This window comes from Passer domesticus, chromosome 3, assembly GCF_036417665.1.
Source record: "Passer domesticus isolate bPasDom1 chromosome 3, bPasDom1.hap1, whole genome shotgun sequence".
Lineage (NCBI taxonomy): Eukaryota > Metazoa > Chordata > Aves > Passeriformes > Passeridae > Passer > Passer domesticus.
In genome coordinates, this window is record NC_087476.1 from 116,091,232 (window position 1) to 116,111,805 (window position 20,574).

The 20,574-nt window shown below is 41.8% G+C and overlaps 2 protein-coding genes across 3 annotated transcripts in view; one reads left to right on the plus strand and one right to left on the minus strand.

Annotated features, from left to right (window-relative positions):
* Positions 1–8,117: 8,117 nt before the first annotated feature.
* On the minus strand, positions 8,118–15,615 carry CNIH4 (cornichon family member 4). The gene is made up of 5 exons (XM_064415397.1): positions 15,484–15,615; positions 13,953–14,021; positions 13,050–13,162; positions 8,911–9,051; positions 8,118–8,318 (listed from the first exon to the last, which is right to left on the minus strand). Exons 1-5 carry the CDS (start codon positions 15,550–15,552, stop codon positions 8,291–8,293), a joined length of 420 nt encoding a protein of 139 aa, XP_064271467.1. The 5' UTR covers positions 15,553–15,615; the 3' UTR covers positions 8,118–8,290.
* The window catches only part of NVL (nuclear VCP like), a 39,190-nt gene continuing 34,228 nt past the window's right edge, over positions 15,613–20,574 (plus strand). Inside the window, exons 1-6 of one of the 2 annotated variants that reach the window (XM_064415389.1) lie at positions 15,613–15,734; positions 17,636–17,709; positions 18,246–18,298; positions 18,389–18,485; positions 19,325–19,379; positions 19,920–20,186. In XM_064415389.1, coding sequence (XP_064271459.1) covers positions 15,678–15,734; positions 17,636–17,709; positions 18,246–18,298; positions 18,389–18,485; positions 19,325–19,379; positions 19,920–20,186 — 603 coding nt within the window. In that variant the 5' untranslated portion in view covers positions 15,613–15,677. The remainder of the gene's footprint in view (positions 15,735–17,635; positions 17,710–18,245; positions 18,299–18,388; positions 18,486–19,324; positions 19,380–19,919; positions 20,187–20,574) is intronic. The other variant, XM_064415390.1, reaches the window with a different exon arrangement.

The following is a 20,574-nucleotide window of genomic DNA, read 5'->3' on the forward strand; positions in this document are numbered from 1 at the left end:
CTTCATTTGTATACATTTGGAATTAAAACAATGCAAGAAGTGTCGTGAAACACGGTATCACTGATGCTTTTCTGGAGTGTCCTGAGACCCAATCAGAAGCAGTGGCTGGAAGGAGATTCATGTAGGCAGTGAAGCTTGTTTCAGATGAAGGAATTCACTGTCCATCTTAACAGTTAAACTGTATTAGCTAGGAAAAAAAGCATTCAGACTGCACCACCAGTCTAAGAGCTGAAACAAGAAGAGGTCTTTTGGTTTTTTTAATTACATAAATATATGCAACAATGCTGGTGTAAAAGGTAGACTACACTTTGAGGGAAGAATGTGTTGAAAGAGTCCTTTCTTCACAAAGTCAACACTTTGTATAAGTAATTTACGTACAAATCATAATTAAACACTTGTATTATGATGGAAATTTTTTCTTTATTTGATAAACAGGGGTGGACAGATTTTGTTGTTGAGAATATACTTTTAAGTTTGCAGATTTAAATGCCTCTCCCAGACCTTGTTGCAAGCTGGTGCTGTGAACATCTTGACACATCTAGGAGTAGTTCCACTAATGGCCCGTATTAAGAAAAAGGAAACATTTATAGTTTAAGTATTTATTCTTTTTGACATAAACAGATGGCCTGGCATCTCTGTGCTTCTGCACTACACACAGATCCATTATGGGATGGCACTGGATTCCCTTTTGCCACCTTGGGTGGAAAGGTAGTGTTGGTACTGCTGTGAAGTAAGGAAGGAGCAGGGAAGGGCATGCCACCAGAGTCATGTGAGCACAAGTGTGGACTTCATCCTTTCATGAGATAATGATTTTAGTGTCCTTATTAGTCACGTGTGGAAGAAGGGTGGGGGAAGGTTTGCTGGAATTCCTGGGAAGAGAGGCGTAGCCACTTTGAATGGGAGTGTGGTGTTTCCCAGAAGAACAAAGGTTAGCAGGTTAGACTCTTTTTTTTCTTTTAGATTCCAGCCATCTGATGTGTGTTTGTCTTGCCTTGTGTGCAAACTTAAGCATGAGTTAAGATTCTGATACTGTGGTTGAAACCAGCCCCAAATCTGACATATGAGTCATCTAATACCTCCAAAACCAGGTAGGAACTTAATGTTCAGCCTTAAAACTAAGGTGAATGCTTTGATAGCAATTACTGTTTCACAGCACTGAAAATACATGTGTAAACTTAAGATTATACAGCAGTTCCTTCTTCCTTTAATCAGTTCTGGAGGAAGCTTTTATTTACCTTCCTAGTTCAGAAAGTGCAAAATGAGTCAGGCCCGTGGCCTTAATGTTGCAGGAAAACAAACAAGTTCCCATGGTCAAATTTGAGTAAGCTAAACCTTGGGGTTTAAGGAAAAATGAATTACCTAAATTGTAAAGTGTTTTACATGTTCAAAACATAGTACAATTCATAAGCACTGCCAGCATGTGAATCTTTGGAAGTTACTCTAGTATTGTCTGACTCTGGAACTTAGGTTTTCAAACCAAATATTGTTAGGAAGAGTAAGAATAATGGTTTTGATGGTCTCTTAATGTCTCATGCAGTAGTCTGTCATTACATACTCATGGAAATAAAGTGGGAACTTGAGGCAGGTGGTGAAGGCTGGATCAAATCTCAAGTGTAGATTTCAAGTTTTATATGCACTTCAGGCATTTCCAGTGTGGTGGCCATAACTAACCAGAGTGAGACTCCTTCCCTGGTGCAGCTGGGGGAAGGTGTGGGCTGATGCCTGCTTCCCACAGCAGTGCAGGTAGGGATTTCAGTGTAGGACCTCTGCAAAAACACTGCCCCTCTCTTCTGGGCTTGGTTTGTCCCTCTGGGGTACTTTAGAAGCTGAGTTAGGGAGAAGCACGTGTGGGACCTCTCTCCCTCAGTGTCCTGCTGCAGCCATGCCAGGTAAAGGCGAGCTCCAAGCAGGTGGCACTGCTTCCAGAGTGTCCCAGTGCCAGCCTGTTGGCATCTCGGGGCCATGAGCAGGCAGGACAGAAAGGTGAGATTCATCTTCATTTTGCCACACTACTCAGTCCCACAGCAGCTGCCATTAGAGATGTAGCAATGAGTACCATCCCAGCCTGGAGGTGAAAGACCAACCTAAATTATTTCCAACACTATGTGGATTGAAAAGTACCAATACTTTTTGTGCACAGACAATAAAATGAGACTGGGGTGGGGGGGTAAAGGGGGGAAACCCAAATTAGTTTGCTCATTTGCAACACACTGATTTCCATGTGCTTAAAAATGTTCATAGGCTGGAGTGTAAGGCTGGAACAAGTACACACCCACAATAAATTACTGTATTTCCAGTCAGCAGGCCCATGGTTTTAGAGAAGAAAATACTGTAAGTGTGTACTCATTTTGTAACTTTCTCTGGTCACCTGTTGGCTTCAAATATTCACAGCAGCCCCAGGTTATTATCAAGGCAGATCTCAAAAAAAAAAAAAAAAAGCTGAAGCATTTTATTATCTGAATGTTCTTTAGCTGTTCAGGTAAGTAATTTTCAAGGCACAATGGAACACAAAAGGGAAAATGGTAGCTCTGTTCATGTTTTGGAGGGGAGGGAAGTGGGGGAAATGACACCTTTGTTTTTAAATTCCCTCTGTCTTTTCTGAAGTTCTCCAACTTTAAAGTTAACTTCTCTTTATGATTGGAGCAAAGATGCAAGCTAGAAATCTGCCCAGATCTTGCCAGTTACTTCTCAACTTGGCTTCAACCAGGTAATGTTCAATAAAACTGTGTGCTGTTGGGAGTTGGTGTCTAGTTGTGTATTTTTACACTGCTAAGTGATACTCCCACCCACCATCAGTTGTGGAGGCTGCCTTAGCAGGAAGCCAGGGCTCCTACAATTAGCTGTAGCTCGAGGGGATATGTTGTAGATCCAAATGGGGAGGGAGGTAGAGAAAAAATAATGGACATAAAAAGCAGGATTTACTGACCAACAAACAAACTACTGTAACTCAAGGGGGAGGAGGAAAAATGCACTTTCAATAGTTTGTCCATATTTTTAGCTACAAAATACACTTGTATCTAATTTCTTTTTGAGACGACTATTAAGAGGAACACCCATCCCATAAATGGCTAATCCTCCTTTTGCCCTCCTCCTGTCTTTTCCACATTGGCTTGAGTCCATTTTCAGCTGCCATACTTGATTTTTGAAAACTGCTACTTTTAACGATGTCTAGAAAGCAAAATCATTAACTATGACACTTTTTTTAAACAGGGTGGACTTAATTGAAGTGTGCAGTGTTGAACTACTGCTGCAGTAGCTGCCTCTAGTTGAAATAAACTGTAGCCAAGTTTTCTGTCTATTCCTCCAGATAATCTGGATTCAGTCAAACATTGTGAGAGTGTTCCTCCCATCTGGTGTGAGTGTGTGTGTGCGTGTGTTCCACAACAGACAGAGAACCAAATGTTCTAGGTACTTGTCATGTTTTATTGCATACTTTAAGTCGTGTGTATGTGAAGTGTCCTTTGACCAGAAGGTTTTGGTTAATATCAGTATATTTTTATAAATTTGAAATTCATTGTGCCCCATCTTTTTTCATAAACATTTTTCATTCTTAGGGTATATGTGCTAGATTTGAAACTTAACATTTTTAGGCACAGATGGAAAAAGTTATTGGCTCCTTGAAAACATATGGGACAAAATGGATCCTCAAAGCATGTATGTACTTACAAACCAAGCTGTAGAGATCAAGAAAAGAACTTTATTGTTGATCTCAAGATTTCTAAATTGTCAAGATTTATATGGAGTTGTGGTGGAACTAGTTAACACTTAGAGCTTTTGGTATGTAATGACTATTTGCTATGGACTGATATTAAATGTTTCAAAGGATTGCGTTCTTAAACTTTCTGGATTTTTGTTACTCTCAGATATTAAGTAGTTAAAAATTTCTTTGCTATATTACATTAAAAACATAAGAACTTTGGGTCTCGTATTTATTTTCACTTGTTTTACTAATTATTTACAGAACACCGTTTTAACTTTTTTATTTTATAAATGTGTAGTATTTTAAACATATCTTTAAAAATTGTTCAATTGGAACTACATTAACTTCTGATTTGTTTTTATTAGGATTTTTAAAAAAAAATACACTTTTTCCATGTCGGTGCACAGCACTTAACAGAAATGTTTGTATTCCCTTTCTTTCAATTCAATAAACAATAAATAACTGGAATGAATAGTTCTTAGTTTCCCTAACTTCACTTATATGACTGACTTGGATGTTAATTTCTGGATCGTTAATTGTAGATTTCTTCCATAGTACTTCACTTCCTGGCTAGGAAAATTAATTGGTGGCAGGGTAGCTGCAGCTGAGTCACTCAGAGCAGCGTTCAGGCTCTCCAGGCTCTGCTGCCTGCCTCTAATCCACCTCACCCCTGTGTTTGTGCTGTACTTTAGCACTCGACCTGCCCGTGTCCCAGGCTCTGCTTATCTCACTTGCTCAACTTCTGCTCCCTTGGGGCTCCCTGGACTCCCTCATTCCTTAATGCTGCAGCTTGCTTCAGTACTCACTCTGCTTGCTGTAGGTGATCTCTGAGTTTTGTGGGGGTTTTGATACTTCATAGTAAGGAGGTGTTCCTGAAGTACTTGGGTCTCCTGCCTTTGTGTTCCCTCCATCTTGTCCCTCCTCCCTGTGCCTCAAACCACAACATCATCTTTGTCCTGCATTTTTATTCAGCTCTGGCTTATGTTGTGTTAAAAAGTTGTGCCTGAATTTTCACTCCCTGTAGCTTTTCCAAACCTTTTGCTGATGTGCATTCAATTTTTGAATCTTTTACTTATTGATTAGAAATCGTCACTCCTTCTAATAGCACCTTTTGTATTAACTTTGTTCTCTCCCTTACAGTTTAGGCAGCATACAGATAATTATGGCTTAAATGCAGCTGCCAAGAGAAGGGATGTGCCTTACTCCTCTCTGTGTCCTCCTTTGTGCCACTTCCCCTGGCTGCTGGCATTTGCAGGAGGGTTCTTGGGTTGCAGACCCACTTCGGCCATAAATTATTCACACAGCAGATAAAGGAAGTTACTGACAAACCCAGCCAAAAAAAGCTGTGCTTCATCTGCCATCCTGTCTGCCTTTAACAGGTCAGAAGAGTGCAAGAGAAACAGGTATAGGAATTCTGTGGGCCTGTAACTTTTCAGCTTTTGTTACACCTAAGTCCTGTGGGTATGAGGATTGATATTTTTGGGTATTTTTTAAATTTTCTTTTGGTTTTTTAAAGTGTTTTTTTGGTTTTGTGTTTGCTTTGAAATAATCTGAATTATTTCAAAAAGAAATTCCACAATGAACCTGAGAGCAGATGTGCATTTCTTCATCAGCTCAAACCTGAACTCTGCCTGAGAGGAGCCCTTCCTCACACCTTGTCCCTGCTCTGTGCTGCCAGGTCACCTCCCTGTGTCTCACCTGTGCCAGGGCTGTCACCTCATCCCAGGATGGCAGTGCCAGTTGTCTCCTCAATTTAAAGAACTATAATGCTCTGAAGGGTTGGGGTGCCTCTGTTTCTGTCAGAGCTAAGGTGGTCAATGTACTCATAACTGGTTTATAACACGTAGCCCAAATTTTCCTACTGCTACCTCCAATGCCCATCATATCCTATTCCTAAAGGCATAAATGGTCTTTTGGCACTTGTACAACAAAATCCTAGAGAGCTTCTTGTAAGAAGAATTAGAATAAAGCTCTGACATTCCTGAACAGATAAAAGATTTGCCCTTTTGGGCTTATCAGGATTTCTGGTTGATTGTTAACCTGCATGTAGAATTGTTCTTAGGACTACTGGTCAGACCACTGATTTATTATGTTCCATAACACAGAACCATTTTAGAAAATCAAACCAGTCATTTACTAGATTGTGGAGGCAAGTATATTCTTTAAAAAAGGTTCAATAAACAACAGACTGTAACTAATGATTAATTAGGGGGAAACATGCAATTCTACACATTTTAACTAACCCCCCAAATGCACAGTTCTTAACTGTGTCATGTAATCTCTGAAAACTGAAGCAAGATGATCATCTTTGTAAGCTGGCTGGGCTGTACATTGGGGGTGGGGAAAAGGGCTCAGTAACATCAGTTAAAAGTTGGAATCCTGCAGGACTGATTTCTTTTCACTGATTAGGAGTTTTCTATCAACCATAGCTAATGGTGCCTCACAAAGTTTTACCTGAATACCTCGAGTCCAAAGGGAAATAGTCTGAGTGAACAGGAAGGAATCTGTATTTGACCTCACAACAATTTATAGTGATAGTCAGATGATTTTTTTTAAATCCATCTCAAGTTTCTTATTGCTTTGAATCCTGTATGATAAGCTTGGATTTAAATTACCTTGTTCTCATGCTGAAAAATAGGGAGTTTTGGGGTTTTTTTTACCACCATAGAAATTTCTGTGCTCTGTGGGTCTCCTAGGAGTCACATAATTGCAGTATTCCTCCTTCTTGCTAATTAGTCATGTTTTTAGCTATTATAAATACATTTTTCTGAAGATCTCTTTTGAAGCAGGCACTGACCCTGTCCAGTAAGAAGGCTTCAACATTACCAGTGTAATTATTCAGCAGAATTATAGTCTCTGAAACCCACTGCTGAGGTTTTTAGAAGTCTTACAATCAGTTGTTGGATATAAATGAACAGAACTTACTCATCACGTTTTCAGAATAAGATACCAAGCTGCTAGTTTGAGTAATGGACTTAAAATTAAATGAGGTTAATGGTCATGTTTCTCAGTGTGAAACAAGTTCAGCAGTACAGCAAGGACCTGACTTAGGCCCTTTCTTCCAACACCCAAAACACGTGTAGTAGGTTTTTTCACACACAAATCAAGTCATTTAATTGTATACCATAATCTGCTAAAAAAGTTACTTTCTACTCTTCTGAAGTTTTATTTGCTCTCCTTTCTCCAGACCTACCTCCTCTCAGAGTTTTGGCTTTACAGGGCAGAACTTTGTGCAGTTTGTTGTGCTGTCAGGTAGTCAGTGTCATCCAGCTGGGGTAGCTGTTTCTTTAGTTACTTTTTTAATTAGCACAATTTTCAACATTCATCTTTAACACAGCTTAACGTGGACTCCATCCATCAAAAATTTAAAGCCAAACTTCTAGAACAAACACTGAACACAAGGTTATCTACAGCAATAAAGCATCAGTATTGCCTTTTTGTGGCTAGCCCTGCAAACAATTGTTGACTTCAGCTGTGCACTGAAACCCCAAGTACTTCAAAAAGCTCATAAGTTTTCGGGTGTAATTACAGAAGTGTATACAGAAGTGTATTTTGCAAGTGTTTTAATTGATGTGTTTGTTCCAAGAGACCTATTTGCAAGCACATATAAAAACTTAAAGACAGTTATTGGACAGTGAGGGTACAAACTTGGGTTTATACACTTATCACTGATGCAAGAGCTGCACAAAGAACTTGCTGGTATCACTGAAGCAGTCACATCAGAACTGAAGTAAGTGGGGTTTTGGTTACCAGACCATTTCCCTGAGCTAGACAGACTCTTGTTTCACTGGCAATGCAAGCAGCAGGTTCAGGGAGCAGCAACTGCAGATAGTCTTTTGCTCTGTAACCAACTCCACCCCAGTACAATATGATCTTTACTTTATCTGGGTGTCCATGATGCACTTCAATGACAAAATAGAAGTTGAAGGGAAAAAGCAAGTATTAATCATGTTTATCTGCACTCTTACACACATGTGTCATATCCACCAAAGGGATCTTAATCCATCCAAATGCAAGACTTCATGTAGATTGTTGCAGCAGAGTGGGGAGAGGGAGGAAAATATAACTTTTATTCCATTGATTTTTGTCTGGAAAGAATACCAACACAAAGATGCAAGCTGTGCTCCTGTTCCACTCTGAAATCTGTTCCAAGTGCTCCTTCAAATTAGGCTCTGATAGGACAGCTTGGCAGCCAAAGTCTCCTCCTGCCACCTCTCAGCAAGAATCAGATATCATTGCTGCACTTGAATGTGTTCTGGAACAACCATCATTAGCTAATGCTGCTGAAACAAGTTTCCCTTATCACCACTTAATTCCTGTGAGGTCACCTCTGTAAGAAAGGATTTCATCTTACAGAAGCAGCAGCTCCAGAAGTTTGCCTTGTAAAGGAACAAAAACAACTGCTACACAGATCCAATGCCTTTTGAAAATATTTTATGTTAAAAATACAGAAAAATATTTCTTGTTCAAAGAGGAAAAATATACTGCATGACGACACTGATCTAGGTGTGTTCGGGAGGTTCTGTGGCTCCACAACCAGTCACTGGAGTGATGACCCAATTTGGCAGCTAATGGTTCTCTTTCAACTTCTCAATCATTTATCAAAGCCAGAATCATACTGTGACAAAACAGAAAACATGATACCAGTGGATTACTGAAGCTTGTGCAAGCAGGAGCAGCTCTCACTGTCATGGGAGAGCTGCACTGAGAGAACCTGAAATAGAAAGTCAGGGCACCCCTGCTGTGTGCTTTGCTTGGGAAGACAAGGCTGCAGCAGCAGCACTGCAGCAGAGGAACAGCAGCTCTGCCACCGTGGAGTAAAGAGCCTTAGCACAGAACACATGCACTTGTAACTCAGCCAGACCAACTTCATTTTTAAAAACAGCACTTGTAAAATAAACTTGGTGCTCAGGAGTATTTCCTTTCTGAACAGGCCACTTACTACTGTAGGTGCTGAAAGCATGCAACTCTTTAGGTTGTACTTGTGGTTTTGAGATTAAGGAATAGCCTGAGTATCCAAACAGTGTTTGATCAGAATGAATAAAGGCATATAATGAGCCCAGAGATAGCTGTCAAAATATATTCCCAAGGCTTATCAAGATGCAAAAAGCTAAGACATGAATACCAGCAATTACACCAGTGGAATAGAGGAGATAAAAATAGCTGGCAGGCAATCCCTTTGTTGCTTGGGAGCAATTTTTGAAACTAACCTGTAAAGGTACATGAAGAAACAGAGCAGATGAAAGCCCAGCTTAATCATGGCTTCTTTCATGTGTGATTTCAGCTGTCCTCGGTTATGGATCTCTGTAGGATCAAATACTCCCATGTTCCCACTTGGCACCATAATGTACCTGAAAGTTAAAGAATAAAAAAAAAACAAACCAAAAAAACCAAAACCAACCAAACAAAAACAAAAAAAAACAAACAAAAAAAATTAAAAAAGGCACACAACAAAACGCAAAAATGTAATCACTGAAACTTTAGGGAGTGTCAGGGTAAGAGGCAGGGAAAAGCTTGCCAAGAAAGGACTTTCATCTGAAGAGCTGTTTCACAATTCAAGGTAAGGGAGTTCTGGATATTGCAGCTATCTGCCAGTACAACCCACAAATAATAAGAGAACAAGAAGTACTAAAAACATCAGCCCAGCTCCCCACATATAAATGAGAGAGATTCCAGGTAGTAGCCAATTCCAGCTCATTTTAATTGCAGTTCACAGTTAGTTGCTGTCATGGGGAAAACGCCCACCCACACTGGAAGGATGCATTAGATGAAAGGGACTGGAGAATAATCTAATTTAACTAAGAATCAGTAATTTATTTAGCAAAAAATCTCACAGAGAAAATCACAAACTCCAGTGGTCACGCAGAGATGGCATAAGCCAAGGAGCTGTGCTGTCAGTCCTGCCTCTGTCACAGCCACCCTGGGACACCTCAGCACAGACACCGAGGCCGACAGGGTGAGCTGGGCAGAACTGAAGATGAGAACAAAAGTTGAGTGAAGCCAAGTGGAATGTAAGCCAAGGAAGCATGGAAGCAGCAAACCAAATGTTTATGTCCTGTGACAACTGAGCCAGCAGCATGTTCTCCTGTCAGTAGAATTTCTCGAGGGAGCACATGGGAGAACATGAAGTTCTCACTCCAGCTGAGCTCAGGCTAGAACTTCACTCAGATGTTGGACAGGCTCTACCTGGAACCAGACTCTTTCCATGCAGGAATTTAACTCTTTGTCTTAAAGCTGGAGCAGAAACATGGTCTCAGAACAGAACACTTGTTCAACTTTCTTTGTATACTCCAATGGCAGCACTTGTAGTCCAAAAGACACCTCCCCACCTCTTACACCATTCATTTCCATAAAGGAGGGGAAGGAAAGGGAACAACCCTCAGGGAGGTTTTCTAGCAGCAGTGGGACATTGGGAAAGAAAAAGTTCAGCCCACAGCAGTCATCTCTCACAGAGGCACTGAAAAGCCCTGCAGCATATGTGACCAATACCGAAGACAGTTGTGTCCCATTAAAAATAATTCATGTTAAATAATTCCAGTTTGAAATTCCCTTCTAAATTTGAAGTTTTGAATGGTTGTTCTGTGTTTAGTGTTAGAGCACAAATTATTGTCCATTTCCTAGTATTGTAAAACATTTTATTGGAGTAAAAGGAGGAACATGTTTCCTGTACCAATTTATCCTAGAAACAGAATGCAGAATTTTCTTACATGTCTGGGATATGAGTGCCATAAAGACAGCATGCATTAATTTTGCTTTTTAAAAAAATGGTAACACTTGAATAATGCAGTTTAATTGCATAAGCTGTGAGGCATTTCTTCCAAGAGGCCCACAAGGCAGGACAGCCCACATTGTATATCTAAGGAGCAGAGCCATGGATGCAGTGCTGCTGGATGCTGACAAACCCAGCTCAAGCCAGCTGTCATCCTCTACACAGCAAAAAAAACTTCTGCAGCAAACAAGTAACTGTCAGCTTTCATAAATACAGCACTGCCTCCAGGATTTCCATTCAGTGGAAGCTGCTACCCCAGCAACAGGACTCTTCCCTCTAGATTTCCCTATTTTTAAAGGGATGTAGAAGCTCTGACCAGAATTTTCAGTGAATTGTAAAGATTTTTTTTTAAATTTTCTTTTCACTCTTTCGGTTTTATCTTCTTAAAGGCATGGCAAGAATCTCATTATTTGGACCTATTGTCTCAAGGAGATCTATATAACAAAGGAGAGAAAAAAAAGCAGAATGCTTCCCTTTGAGTTTTAAAACAAGGAGACTGCAAGACAAAACTGTCTAACTGGAGACACTACAAAATTCATCAAAAAAAGGTTAAATATCATATGAGCATGCTGAACAAGTAGGATGTTACAAGAAACATGCTGCAACTTTGGAAGTCTCTCTGGACGCTGCTTTTGACTAATTTATCCTTCCCAGGATTGTTTCTGATACCCTTCCTGCACAAAACCTCTCTCCTCTCACTGAAATCCTTGAGAGAATCACTAAATTAAGCCAGGGCTGCCTGTGGCTGCCTGGGATTAAGGAGGTTTTAAAGAAAAGTGAACAAGGGGAAGAGATTATCCTACCTTTCCCTCTATCACTTACACTGCAAAGCAGGGGCTTTTTCAATCTCAAAAGGATTATTTTTCTTCTGTATTTCTAACCTAAATTTCCCCTCTTTTGCTTTGAACCCATCACTCCTGGTGCTATCACTGCAGTTCCTAATGAGCTGAACATGCTAAACCCCACACTTGCTTTTGCAGGCCTCCAACTCCTTCACTAGAGATGGGATAGTCCATGCTATTAATGTGAAGAAACTCCTTGATCCACAGAAAGAAGGGAGGATTAGTATCCAGGCCTAATATTCTGACTTCTTATTGCCTACATTGCACATCTAAAATTAAGGAAACAATCCTGGATTTCAGGATATTCAGAATATTTACGTGGTGTAGGACGTATATAAAATGAGAGCTGTCAATACAAAACAGCAATCAAAGCTTACTGCCTGATGGGTACAAATAGAAATAATTTCTCTTTTAAAACTCTTTCTAACCAGTTTTAGAAGGGAAAGCAAGTGCCTACTTTAAAAATTAACAGAAGTACAAAATATGAAGAAGCCAGGTGGAAACCAGCACAAGAAATTTTGACAGCCTCAGAGAAAATGCATTCTGTCTGTGGTGTCTCAGCCTTGCCTAAGTGAAACATCAAACCCTAAACTTGCCAGTAGATGCCAAAGCAAATATTGGTCACTACAGGTCACAGCTATATATAGAGAGGGGCAAACAAAACCAGGCAAAATCATGCCCTCTGTGTGTCTATTTAGGCAACACTGATTTATTAAGCATAAAGTTATAGTGTCTCATGTTTCTCCAGCTTAGAAACATGTGAAGGCTTTGCTGGCAGTTCTCTAGGAAACAAGGGTGATATTTATCAAAATTTAAATAGCACAGCTATTTTGCCCAACCAGGTTATCAGTACAGAGATCCTCAACTCTGTTTTACTAAGAGCTGTGAAACTTCTTTAATTCCACCAGCAACTCAACCCATCCCTGCAAAGAGTTAGCCCTGGCAGGTTCAGGCAAACAAGAGTTACAGCCAGCTTTCCAAACCTGTGCATTTAACATTTGGGCTCTTGGGTGCCCTCAGTACAGTGACTGGAGATAATTTGTGACAAATGCACATCCAGTTTCCATCAGCTGAACACCTGTGAAGGGTCAGTTCTCCACACACCAAATGATACCAGAGAGATAGAACATGGTTTGAAGTGACAGTCCCAGTGCTGCCACAAGGAAACCCCCATGGTAACTACACCATTCCCAAGGGTGGCAGCACAAAGAGCAGTGACACTGACAGCTGTCCTAGGGTGAAAAGGCTGCAAACCTTCCCAAATGGGGGGCCAAAACCAGTGCAGATGAGGGGAAGGCACAAGTCAGTACATGAAGGAGGGTGCAGGGGACAACACCACAGCTCTGTGGCCTTATAACCATCAGCCATGCCAGCCTGAGCACTTTCATGCTGACAGCACTATCAGGAATGGCATGAAAACATTATTAACTCTGTTTTCAGTGCTATTTCATAATCCCAGTTAATCTGCTATCATTTCCTGTGAATTTGGGAATGACCCACAAATGGAGATTTCTGGGCACTAAAGAGAATGCAAGCAAAGACCACAAGTTTCATGTCCTTTACACTGTTGGGTTTCTTGTCACAAGAAATTATTCCAGTTTGATCAATGAGGACTGTTAGCAGCTCAAGAAGGCAACTGAAACATCTCACCATGACATCTCATTTATCTTTGTACTACACTTGAAGCTAAACTAGTAACAGTGCTACAAAGAAACCCCACACACCCTGCAGCACTTACCTATAAATATTCCAGGTGGCCACTGGCAGGTTCAGGAGAAAGATGAACCAGTGCAAGGAAATAAGCATCAATACCGTGACAACAGCGTGGCCAATCACCTCAGGCACCACCCACTGCAAAAAGGGGAAAGGGGAAAGAGTTACATGCACAAATGTAAATTCCTTTATGAAAAAGACACCTATTTGGGATTGCAGTCTGATTACAGCCATGCAAAATCTGAAAAGCTGACAGCACAGGCATGTGGTTCCATCACAGTGTGGACAAATGAACCTTCAGGCAGATTCCACACAAGTGAGCAGAAATCAAGCCCTGAGATATTGCAACAGAGATGGTTTTTCCAAGCATCACAAACATTTCTGGAGAGCAGCACAGTCTAACACAGCTACACTACACAAGCACTCAAGAAAGAGAAGTGAGAAAGCAGAAAGAGCTCATTTGAAATCTCTGCAGAGAGGAGTGGGCTTAGGGATTCAGATAATTAAAACCTGCACAAACAGCCCCAGGCTTGGAACGGATAAGAAAGGTGATCAATATAAAAACTGGCATCATTAAACTGGGTCAGCCCCTGGCAATCACACGTTCTTGGACTGACAGGATACTGTGCCACTCTCTCTCACTTTAAGGAAAAAATGCCTTTAAATCAAAGTGAACACACACATGGGTAGGCCACACTGATTGAATGCCAGGAGTTTTTAGCAGATTCATTTAAAATGGTACTTTGGTAGTGGAATTTGCTGAAAGATGGACAAAAAAAAGAAGACAAGCAGGCTGAAATGAGAGACACATGCAAAATAGTGCCAACCAAGGCTCCTCAGACACCCATCACCCCCCAGTTATGTGCAATGCTCAGGTGAAGGATGTGGCTCTCTCAAACCACAGCAAATGTAAAGAAGAACAATTTACTTTATTGAGCTTGGAGCAGCACGATCTAGCATTGATGTAGTCACATTCCAGATCTGAAAGCGTGATTATCTGAAGTTCAGGATAAGGAAACACATTATGCCAATTCAGAATACACAAAGCTTTACTTCTAGCCAATAAACTGGGGACAACCCTCTGCTCTCAGCATTCACTGCCTTGCTCTGTCAAAGGCACATTTCAATTAGTCACAACTCACTCCTATTTTAGATAGAAGTTTGGGCTATATTTTATCATCAGGCCGAGTGATTTTATTATATATTCCCAAGGGCAACTGTTGCACAAGTGCTAAAGTTCAGTCTGGGGCTTAAAACAGACCAGGGAGGCAAACTCAGTAATTTTAGTATCAAAATTGTTACTACAACCCTTGAAACCAAAACTTAATGGGCAGGAGAAGCTAATGCACTTTGAAACTCTCCTCACAAAATTGTGCAGTTTTAAGCAGCGAATCTACTATTTTTTTTCAACATTTACAACAACATTGAATTAATTAATTCCTTGCTAGGAAATAACAGAGCAACATTCACTATTGAATTAACTTGCAGACTGAAAAAATATTAATATTTCAGAGAGAAAAGTCCTCTCAAAAAAGGCTTAGGATGCATGTGTGCACCTCACCATGCTGTCTCAAGTAGCATGGTTCTTTTCTCCAAGGAAATGAACACTAAGAGATCTTTTTCCTATTATTAAAAAAAAATGGGTAAAGTGTTCATTTTTCAACAAACAACTCATCCTTCAAGGATGAATTTTATTTTTTTTATTGGTTTTGCTAGAAGAACTGGGCAGCCCCTAAAAAATCCCACCAGGACTGAAAGAACGCGAAAGGAAAAAAAGGGGGAAAGGAAGCCAGTTGCTGAGAAAAGTAAGGAAAAGAAGGCAAATCTGTGCAACGCTAACAAAAGAACATGGAAACGCCGCTTGCCGAGCCCCTCAGCTCCGAGCACAGGCAGCCAGCACGGCGTCCTCGCCCTGCCAGGCACGCGCAGCCCCCGAGCCTCCCTCAGCCGCGCCCGTGTCCCCTCAGCCTTTTTCCCCTCAGCCCTTTTCTCCTCAGCCGCGCCCGTGTCCCCTCAACCCTTTTCTCCTCAGCCGTGTCCCCTCAGCCTTTTTCCCCTCAACCCTTTTCCCCTCAGCCCCCGTCCCCTCAGCCGAGCCCCCCCAGCCGTATCCCCTCAGCCTTTTTCCCCTCAGCCCTTTTTCCCTCAGCCCCTGTCCCCTCAGCCGCGCCCGTGTCCCTTCAGCCCTTTTCCCCTCAGCCCCTGTCCCCTCAGCCCTTTTCCCCTCAATCCCTGTCCCCCCAGCCCTTTCCCCCTCAATCCCTGTCCCCCCAGCCGTGTCCCCCCAGCCCCTGTCCCCTCAGCCGAGCACTCCCAGCCCCGCCCCGCAGCTCCGGGCCCCGCGGCCATCGCCCGGCGCAGCCCCGCCGCCCTCAGCCCACCGGCGCCCCAGCGGGCCCGCCGCGGTGCCCCTCCCTGCCCACGCCGCGCCCTCCCGCCGCGCCGCAGGAGCAGGATACGAAATAGACGGAGAGGAAGATGAGGGCGCAGCAGTCGATCAGCGAGAAGATGAAGACCACCGACTCCATCCCGCCGCCGCCGCGCCCGCCGCGCTCGGGCCCTCCCGGCCGCCGTAGGCGCCGCCCCGCCCCGGCGGGCCCGCGCAGCGAGGCACGCTGGGAAATGGAGTCCCGTCTCGGGCGGCGTGGCGGCCATGAGGTGCCGGCCCGGCCGCGTCTCCGATCCGCGGCTGAAGCAGCGCATCAAGCAGGTACGGCCAGCCCGCCGGGGCACCCCCGGCACCCCCGGTAACCCCGGCACCGGCAGCCGGCGGGGGACTCGTGTATCCTCCTTTGGCTGAGGGGCCTTGAGCATCCGGCCCGCTCAGTGGCAGAGCACCCAACCCCGGCCCTGCCTCTGAGGGCTTTAGAAAGGCCTTAAAAGGGCTTTGGAAACGTCCATTGGTTTATTTTTTTATTTTAATTTCATGCAAAGTCTTTTTTTTTCCGTGTAATTTTTCTGCCCTCTTTAGTAGCTCTGGTCTTGAGGCTGGCTGCAGCTGCTGCACGTGTGAAATAAATAGGGTGAAAGAAATATACTCAAAGTATTCATATATATAAATATGTATATGAAAAATTAATATACATTTTTTTAATGTGTGTATATATATATACGGACACGGTGTGTATCTGTGTGTATGTATGCCTGTGTATATATATGTAGATATATATAGGTGTGTATATATATATATATATATATACACATGTGGTACATAGGTATGTGTATGTAAATATACATGTGTGTATATGTATATATTTGGATCTCAGGAAGAGCTTCACAGAATGGGTGGTTAAACATTGGAATGCTGCCCAGGAGTGGAGTCACCATCCCTGGAGGTGTTCAGGGAAGGACTGGATGTGGCACTCAGTGCCATGGTCATGGTTGGGCTCCGTGATCTCAGAGGTCTTTTCCAACCTAAATGATCCTGCAGTTCTGTGACACTGGCAAATGCTGTTTGCATTTGGAAACATGTACAGTGGTTTTATTGAATAGCTGAGAAAAGGGCAGAATGGGATTACAGGGAAAACTGTGATTCCTTCAAGTGGCACAGTGCTGTGTCACATCCCATGATAGTTTATAATGACTTTGCACCTTGAACACCAAGTTTTTGAGCCTCTGTATAAATGTACTCCACTTCTAATTCCTTAAAATGAGACAGTGACTGCTTGGTTTAATTCACAAGATCACACTGAGTGTGTCTTGACTATTCCAAGGTGGAAAACCCAGCTGGGTTTATGGTAACCTTGATGTTTCCTGCAGGGCAGGAGCTGCCCATGGGTGATCTGAAGTGCAGCTTCAGATTTTAAATTTTAAAAGCTAAATGTGTATTCAATTTGATTGTTTGTATAGAGTATATATTAACTTAAATGAGGGTGTGAAATCCTCCTTGCTGTGACATTTGTGATACCAGATCTTTTAGGATGATTCTGTATTTTCTTCCTCTTTTTCAAGAAGGAATCCATCTTTATGGTATCAAAAGTTCTTGCTGCTGATTTGGAGAGCAGGGGAAGAAAGCAAGTGGAGTACAGTTGTACATGAAATTTAGTACATTTTCTCACACTTTCTTAATTGGGGTTTGAAAATGGGCTGGATTAGCTGGTGTCGAGCAATAAAAAGGCTTGAGAGACAGAGTTCACTTTATTAAAATAGTTCTCTATAATCTCTGAAATGTCTTGCAAAGATTTAAGTTGTTCTTATGAGGGTATCCCTCCTGATTCATATAAATGGTTTCACTTTTAGGGCAGGAGATCTAAACCAAAAGGAGGATAACTGAGGGGAACCAAGGCAATAAGATGGTGGGTGGGCTACAAAGTCAGCTTTTTAGCTTTCTTTCTAAATAAAAGTGACAGAATTGACCCAGCAGAAGCCCCCAGATGTAGGCTGCTGCCTTTGCCCTGCAAGCAGAACTGCCCAGTAGTCTGTGCTTTAATAAACATTTCCCATTTCATTGGGAAATACTGTCTGGGGTGTTGCAAGGCAGTGAAAAGCTGATTCTGATTCTCATTTCAACTTTTAAGGAGAGCAGAATCTAAAATAGGCATATTTGGTCAAGCTGTTCTGGTGAAGTGATTGACAGAGATTTTATTCCCTGCTTAAAATTCTTCATTTCAGTACCTTGCAAGTAGTAAATGTGGGCAGTATGTTGACATTGGAATCCTAGCATCTGATTTGCAGAAAACCTACAGGTGAGCCAACATTTGTCTTTTTGTATCCTGTGTTCAAAATGTAGAATATATTTGTTTTATTGCATTCATTATGAAAGTTATAATTTTCTTTGTTACCTTCATTACCAGTTGTTGAGGTTGATTGAAGCAGTAAGATTGTTTGCTGATATATTTAATTACTCATCTTTTATTAATGCATTGGCATTATAAGATCTAGCTGTGGTTTGGGTTTTTTATGGGTTGGTTTTTTTGTTTGTTTTAAACAAAAAGCTGCAGATTCATTGTAGCATGTTGGGGTTTACCCCAGTGAGTTTAAAATGTGAGGGGAAGTAACACCTCAGTGCAGACCTGGGGGAGGGACAGAGGATCCAGTAAGACACTAATTAATACTTGCTCAGTTGCTCAGCAGGACAATCACCTTTTTGCCCAGGTAGTTTTTAATAAGAACCTATGTGGAAACTTGGGAATCTGCTTTCCATGTACTTTTTCCACTGGGAATGTCACTATGTTGAAGGAAAAAACTGTTGGTATAACCTGTTTATTTTGGTTTTTTTCAGTGTAGATTATGGACGAAGAAAAAGAAATGCTTTTAGAATACAAGTTGCAAAAGGTAGGTCTGTTAAAACAGTGTCCAAGATGCCCAATTCTTTGATTATGCTTTGGCTGTTAATTCTTAACATGGCTGAACTTTTTCTTGCAGTGTTTGAAATAATCAGTAATGAAAAAGAGCACGAAGATTTGGCAGTTTTAGAATCTGAACATGTGGCAAAAAGAGCGAGACAGCAAGAGAAAAATGAGTAAGAAGAGTTTTTACTACTAAATTAATAATGCCATTGCTGTTAGCAGTTCTTTAAAGGTTTCTGGGTTTGGTTTATTGCATTTTGGTTGCTTCAAGGGTGCAGGTGGATCCCATAGGCTTGTGTTCTCCAGAAGTTACCTGTAGTTATTGTAAACCTTTTTTTGGTGCTGAAGACAAGCAGATATTAGAGCCAATCATCAATCATGATTTCTCTGTTGTGGGGAACATACAGCCCTGAATTAGTGGACAATGTTATGGTTTCCTTGATAGTTTTCCACATAATGCCCTGTTCCTCGTGTGTGTCAGTTCCTTGGTTTTGTTCTTAATCGTTTTTGGGTGTGAGAGATACTGGCCAAGACTGAGAGATGAGACTACCAGACAGGCTGTTCAGAGTAAATCACCAGTGGGTGTGAGATTGGGATGAAGATTTCCTGACTCCTGTCCATAATCTGATGGAGTGTTGTGTTTTCTCTAACCTGGGATAGATATTAAGGATCTCATGGGAAAGTAGGATTGTTCTGGTTCAGCAGTGATTTGCTCCTATTTCCCTTGGTGAACTGAATCATAGTGAACTGCATCACTTTTACACAGGTCTGTCTTTAAGACAGGTTGGCAAGTTGATCCAACTCATCACACTTGGAAAGGATGCATTTTTAAACTTCTCATACTAGAAGATTGGGAGCATGGGAGTCAGGAATTTCTCTCCAGCATTAGGCTGTACATACCATGGTTATGGGGAACCACATTGTAGAAATCACTTCTGTTTTATTTTACAGATGTCTCACTTGCAGTTCTGCTCTGATAAATTAATAGTTTTTGTCTTCCTTCCCTGTTAAGCACTACTGGAAGTGGCACAGATGACTCTGACTATGATGATTATCCAGAAGATCTAGTAAGTTGTATTTTATTATGATTGTTTGTATTTGTACAAATATATATGATTCTATGTTGTGAAATTGCACTTGAAGAGTTTGAAAGGGGAGATTGAGATAAGGTATAGTCAGAGTTAGCAATTCCAACTGAGAATCTGTGGAGCTGAAAGGAGGTTGTTTCCTGCGGGAAAAAGAGGAACTTCTGGTGTGGGATCACTTTTGGAAGGCACACTGAGAGCCTGAAGGACTTGGCTGTCAAATGGGTGAAGTGATTGAAGGAACTGACATCTCCAACTACTGCCAAAGGAGGTGCCTGCCCATTAACAGGACTCATGCCAGGGGGAATTGCAAAGGCTGCTGCCACTTCAGCCAGCACATGCAGGTTTATATGCAGTCATTTGGTTTGCAGAGGACTGGGTTGGAACATGTATTGCCTATTTCCTCCAGCAGAGATAATGCTGAATTATGTTTAAGAAATAGTTTTCATTGACCTCTAAATATAAATAATCCAAGTTAAAACATGTCCCGTGTATTTTCTTTACAAATGTGTAAATCTGCAGTCTACAAATCACATGAACAGTTCCCTGCTGAGCTTGTACAAGAAAGGAAATCCTGATTCTGTTCCATCCACTCCAAAAAATGACCCAGTGGAGACCTCTCCTCGTGTGAGAGCAGCACCTCAAACAAGCACCCTCGCTCCAGAATCCCGAGGTGAAGGACGAATCTCTGATGGTGGCTGGTTCATTGATAAAACTCCTGATGGGAAAGACTTCTTCATTGACCTTTCTGAGGATGGAGAAGGGGAGGAGAAGAAACTGATTTCTGAGGTACTTTGTGTTTCACACACCCAAGGTGTTCTAAGTAGATGCATGAATGGAATTGGCACATTTCAAGTGTGTTTGTACGGGAGGTAGAAAGTCACCAAATAATGAGCTTCTTCCAGAGTTTTTTTTTGAGGAAAATGTAGTTCTCAGTGTCAGGGAGGCCCAGATTAGTGTTCATACTGAGAGAAAGATGAGTGGAATGTTGCTGTTGTTGCATTGCCAGTGACCAGCCTGCCTGGCCTGTGGCTTGCTGCAGCCACTGCAGGTGGTGTTCCTTAGCCAGTGGTAAAATCTTAGTGACCCTGGGGGAAACAGGAAACTCTATTTCTTTTACCCTGTAACAGGCCTTCTCTCACATGCACTTAACTTGAGTTAGCACTGAATAATGTTT